The sequence below is a fragment of the Lepidochelys olivacea genome, assembly GCF_965140295.1.
Source record: "Lepidochelys olivacea isolate rLepOli2 genome assembly, chromosome: 11".
NCBI classification, from domain to species: domain Eukaryota; kingdom Metazoa; phylum Chordata; order Testudines; family Cheloniidae; genus Lepidochelys; species Lepidochelys olivacea.
This window is the reverse complement of record NC_140421.1, coordinates 52,829,460-52,835,459: the sequence shown is the minus strand read 5'-3', so window position 1 is coordinate 52,835,459 and position 6,000 is coordinate 52,829,460. Positions and strand designations below refer to the sequence as shown.

The following is a 6,000-nucleotide window of genomic DNA, read 5'->3' as shown; positions in this document are numbered from 1 at the left end:
GTGTTGGGGGGAACACTAGGGCTGGGGGCTGGGTCGCGGTGTTGGGGGAATGGCACACTACGGTTGGGTCGGGGTGTTGGGGGAGGGACACACCAGGGCTGGGTGAGGGTGGGTCGGGGTGTTGGGGGAATGGCACACTACGGCTGGGTCGGGGTGTTGGGGGAGGGACACACCAGGGCTGGGCGTGACTGGGTCGGGGTGTTGGGGGAATGGCACACTAGGGCTGGGTTGGGGTGTTGGGGGGAACACTAGGGCTGGGTCGCGGTGTTGGGGTGGACACTACGGTTGGGTCGGGGTGTTGGGGGAGGGACACACGAGGGCTGGGCGTGGCTGGGTCGGGGTGTTGGGGTGGACACTACAGTTGGGTCGGGGTGTTGGGGGAGGGACACACCAGGGCTGGGCGTGGCTGGGTCGGGGTGTTGGGGGGCACACTAGGGCTGGGGGGCTGGGTCGCAGTGTTGGGGTGGACACTACGGCTGGGTCGGGGTGTTGGGGGAATGGCACACTAGGGCTGGGTTGGGCTGTTGGGGGGAACACTACGGCTGGGTCGGGGTGTTGGGGGAGGGACACACCAGGGCTGGGCGAGGCTGGGTCGGGGTGTTGGGGGAGGGGCACACTACGGCTGGGCGTGGCTAGGTCGGGGTGGTGGGCGGAGCAGAGCTGGCTGCGGGATCACGTGGATGCCCAGGGCGGATAGCGGGCAGCAGCGGTAGGGGGCGCACTCCCCTCCGCCGATACGTGTCCAGGCCATGCTAATGTCACAAGCCCGTACGTCACTTCCGCTTTCTGTGGCTTCCGCGGAGGGTGGTGATTTCTTGTTTCCGGTCTGTGCCGCGGTGGCGCGGCTGGGTGACGCCCGTTGGCTGCGCCGTCCTGGCCGGCGTGTGGCGTGCGCGGGGAGGTCGCGGTTTCTCACCGCCTACTGGGGATGGGGCCGCACTGGGGTCTGGTGGTGAGGCAGCTCCCCAGGTAAAGCGAGCGGGAAACGGACAGGGAGGGGCGCGGGAGTGGTCAGCCGTTCTGGCCCGGCCCGGGGGCTGGGTGTGTCACGGTCACGCCGCCCCCCAGCTCCCTTGGGTGCCTGGCCCTGGTCATGTGAGGGTCACCCATGGGCCCTAGATAAGTGGGTGCAGAGCGCCCCTTTCGTCCCGTTGTCACTGACCCGCCCCGGGACCAGAGCGGGAGGTGGCCTCCTAGAGCTGCCCAGAGAGCCCTCCCGCCCCTGCCCAGTCCGAGGCACTGCCCCCTGGTGAGTCCCCGCCTCCTCCCTAGGGCAAGGAGAGGACACCTGTGGGTCAGGCTCCTTCAGGGATGAAGCCACCCTGCACAGTCTGACATGGAAAAGTGTTGCCAGTTTATGTCAGTGCCAGGGCACATAATCTTACAGTTGGCCCTTAGCAGTCGCTCTTGTTTTAGGGAAGTGCTATTTAAAAGCATCAGCCACAAAAGATCTTCCCACTACTTAATAATGAGGAGTTCGTAGAAGATGACTTTTCTTTTTATGCTGTGCAAATTTTGGTCAGTTACAATTAGGTGTTGTAGGCCACACCTTTGAGTTCTTGCAGTATTCCTGGAGAATGGCAAACATAGCACCTCTCTTTAAAAAATGGTTAACAAAGGACCCAGGGAATAATAGGCCATGTAACTTCAATACCTGGAAAGAGAATAGGAAAAAACTTATTAAGCAATCAGTTTGTAAGTACATGGAGGGTAATTAGTAATAGCCAACAAAGATTTGTCAAGAACAATCATGTTGAAACAATTTAATTTGCTGCTTTGACAGGTTTCAGAGTAGCAGCCGTGTTAGTCTGTATTCGCAAAAAGAAAAGGAGGACTTGTGGCACCTGCCTCCGATGAAGTGAGCTGTAGCTCACGAAAGCTTCTGCTCAAATAAATTGGTTAGTCTCTAAGGTGCCACAAGTCGTCCTTTTCTTTCTTTGACAGCGTAATTGGCCCAGTGGATATGAGAAGCAGTAGAGGTGATCTCTTGACTTTGTCACACAGGACTGTGTCAAAAACGTTAATCTCATAAGCAAACTAGGGAAATGCGGTCTAGATTAAATTACTATATGAGTGCATAACTAGTTGCAACACTGTAGTCATAATAATGAATAGTTTGCTGTCAAACTGGATGGACATAGCACGTGGATTCCCTGGGTCTAGTTCTATTCAATATTTTCACAATGATTTGGATTACAGAGTAGAGCTGTACTTTTAACATTTGTAAATGTTACCATCTTGAGAGGTGTTGTAAGCACTTTGTAGGACAGGATTAGAATTTAAAATGTTGATAAATTGGAGAATTGGTCTGCAATCAACAAGATCAAATACAATAGAGATAAGTGCAGAGTATTTTGCTTAAGAAGGGGGAAAAAATCCAATACACAAATACAAAATGGAGAATAACTGGCTAGGCAGTGGTACTGCAAAAGAGGACTTGGAGGTTATAATGGATCATAAATTGAAGGAGAGTGTCAGCAATGTTATGCTGTAGCTAAATCGGTAAATGTCATTCTGGGAACTATTAACAGGTTATCGCATGCAACACATAGGAGGTAGTTGTATTGTTCTGCTCTACTTGGCGCTGGTGAGGCTTCAAAGGTGGAGTATTCTGTCCATTTTGGGGCACCACACTTTAAGAAAGATGTGGGTAAGTTCTGGAGAGTCCACTGTAGAGCAACAAACAAATGGCTTGGAAAACATGCGCTCTGAGGAAAAGTTGAAAGAATTGAGCATGTTTAATCTAAGAAAAAAGACTGAAGGGGAAACTTAAGTCTTCAAACATGGAAAAGGTTGCTATAAAGAGGACATTGATCAATTGTTTTCCATGTTCACTGAGCATAAGACATGTAGTAACTGGCTTAGTTTGCAACAAGGGAGATTTAGGTTGGATATTAGGAAAAACTTACTATAAGTATAGTTAAGCACTGGAACAGGCTACTTTGGGAGGATGGGGAATCCTTGTCTAAAGTAGTAAAACCCCAGTCAGGGATGGTCTAGGTATACTTAATCCCTCCTCAGTTTTGACAGATGGACTAGATGACTTCGTAAGGTCACTTTTAGTCCTACATATCTATGATTAAAATTATCCTGGGGTGGGGGCAGCAACCTGCAGCATTTAATTTTAAAACTCAACCTGCAGTTTGGGACACTTGCCAATTATTTCATGGCAGAAATTAATACCCTTAAAATAGACAACATTAAAATAAAAATTTTGAAGTGGGGATCTGATAAAGTGAAAAAATCTCCATCTATGGGGCTGTTTCTCACCTGGGGCTGTTGTCTGAAGAATTATAGGGGCAAGATCAGAAAAAGCAATTAATGGAGGAGTTAATTAGAGAATTAACCAAGCCCCTGGAGGTCAAAAAGAAATCTATATGGAAATAGGACCCATGTGGCAGGGAAAATATGTATAGTCCCTACTCATTGAGACTGTGATATTTGGTGATTATATATTCATGTCTTCAATGTGCAATTCTAGGGTCATTCTAGTTTTGGTGGGGTACTGTCCCTGAGAGTGAGATTTGTTCACAAGAGGATCAAGCATTTGATTAAAATCCCCAGGAAACGGAGTAGAGAGATAGAGTTCTCTATATATTTTAGAGAAAGACCTATAGAAGATTGCATATAAGCAATGATTAGTTCAGATCCATTTATGGTGTTTTACAGATTAAAAATCTGCCCTGATCTAGTGAAAGTGACTCAGACTGTTACTGACATTACTTTATGGAAGTGTATGGATTCTCCTCTGGATTTGAATGAGAAACATCAAGGCATTGCACTCATTCTAATCAGTGTCAATGTTATACCAATAAAATAAAAACCAGCAGGATCTTATTAAAGGGGAAAAGGCAAAATGCCACATTTATTGTGAATACAGAAAGAATCATAGTAAGCAGTTAGTTACAGCTATAACATTACAGTTGGGGGGGAGGGATAGCTCAGTGGTTTGAGCATTGGCCTGCTAAACCCAGGGTTGTGAGTTCAATCCTTGAGGGGGCCATTTAGGGATCTGGGGCAACAATTGGGGATTGGTCCTGCTTTGAGCAGGGGGTTGGACTAGATGACCTCCTGAGGTCCCTTCCAACCCTGATATTCTATGATTCTATGATTCCATTAAATTTCATATTTATTCACACATTCATTTATACACACACACAGGTTCTGCAGGGTTGTTGTTATAGTTACCAACCTTAGAGTTGCTCATGCCAAGCCACTGGCCAGGTGGTCTGGACATGAGGAGGGAGCAGGGCCTTGTCAGATGCTCATCTGATGCTCTTGGAAGTTGGTTTACAGAATCAGACTCCAAAGTTCTCACTTTCTAGAGTCCATTTTTATAGGAATTTCTTCCTATGCCAGTCTATGGGAATTGCTTCGTCATGCTGTTGCTGAATCAGTCAGCAGATGGCACATTCCTGATGCCTGAGTGCTGCCAGATGTTATCTTGTTCTTTGGTTCTCCCATTCTTGAGGCTGTTGGGTGGATTCCAGTCTGCCCTCCGGGGGTCCTCTGGTTATTTCCACTTGATGCCTTCTTCAGCCGATGGACACTGGATTCTTAGGCTGGCACCTCCCTGATCATTCAGTTATTATCCACACCAAGCATCCATCCACATACATCCTCTATCTCTATTTTAATCACAATTGTTAACAAAGCGAAATGAATATAACAAAAGGGCGGGGAGTCTCTGGGTACTGTTCCTGTTGTTACAGAGTATTGCTTTGAGTCTCTCTCTGTGTGAGTAGTTGTTGTTACAAAGAATTGCTTTGAGAACAGACTCTGTCTTAGAACATTATCTTAATAAAATTATTATATCTGTACTAACACAATTAGCAGCTTGCGAGTTCCACACATAGAGGGAGAGAAACAGTACCAAAAACCAAGAGACCTCTTAATTAATAATACCCTGGAATTTAAACTATGGGGAATCAAACTCATCTGTGATTTTAATACAGGACTTTTTTAATATCCAACATCAAGTGTCTCTTCTGCAGCAAAAACACCACATATCTACCTTTGCTTTCTTTAATAATGAGTATACTTTCTTTTAATTGGCGTGTTGAGTTCCTTTACATTCTAGGAAATAAAACTGAGCTGGAGGACCATTTGGTGATGTTAATTATTTTTGTCACATGTGGCCTTACAAACAAGGATGACAGTGCTTGTGTCATGTGCTCTACTGCACTTCAACCTATGCCCTACACAGAATTCCATGAGGTGGGAGAGTCTACAGATGAAATGCCTCAGACGCTTGTTCCACAGATTTTTGGATTACCTTGCCAGATGCTTCAGGGAATAGGGTAGATACATCAGCATTAGTTGCAACCGTCTCCAGAGGCTTGATGCAAGTCAGTCATGTAGGGTGTAATTTTCCTGCATGTTTCTGGTCAAGAGAGAGGTGGGAAGAGTAGCGGTAGTAAGGGGATCTGAGAGGCTTAGGAGAGGGAAGAACACAGCCAGGTTAAAGCAAAAATATAAAACCACATAACATATATAACTTGGCCTATTATCAACTGTGACCGGTTGTCTTAGATATTAGTATAGGGCAGTGGTTCTCAAACTTTCGTACTGGTGACCCCTTTCACGTAGTAAGCCTTTGAGTGCGACCTCCCCTGCCCCTTATAAATTTAACACACTTTTTAATATATTTAACATCATTATAAATGCTGGATGAAAAGTGTGGTTTGGGGTGGAGGCTGACAGCTTGTGATCCGACCCCCCATGTAATAAACTTGCGACCACCTGAGGCGTCCCCGACCCCCAGTTTGAGAACCTCTGGTATAGGGCATCGCAGTCCCACTCTGTCCTGAGTGGTATCTCTCCATTCACCACTTAAAAAGCAAATCACAGTGAAAAAGCAGCCATTGTGAAACACTTAACACTATAAACTAAACTAACCCAAGTAGTCAGTTCTGGAGAGGGTAGGCCAGGGAGATGCCATCCAGGCCCGGAGCTCTACTGATAGCCACTATTTAAACTATATTTTTAACAGGCACTCTA

At 46.7% G+C, this 6,000-nt stretch overlaps 1 protein-coding gene across 2 annotated transcripts in view; it reads left to right on the top strand.

Annotated features, from left to right (window-relative positions):
• Window positions 1-793: 793 nt before the first annotated feature.
• HIBCH (3-hydroxyisobutyryl-CoA hydrolase) overlaps window positions 794-6,000 on the top strand; it is an 88,678-nt gene continuing 83,471 nt past the window's right edge. The window contains exon 1 of one of the 2 annotated variants that reach the window (XM_084643730.1): window positions 794-969. In XM_084643730.1, the coding sequence (XP_084499856.1) occupies window positions 929-969 (41 nt within the window). In that variant the 5' untranslated portion in view covers window positions 794-928. The remainder of the gene's footprint in view (window positions 970-6,000) is intronic. The other variant, XM_084643729.1, reaches the window with a different exon arrangement.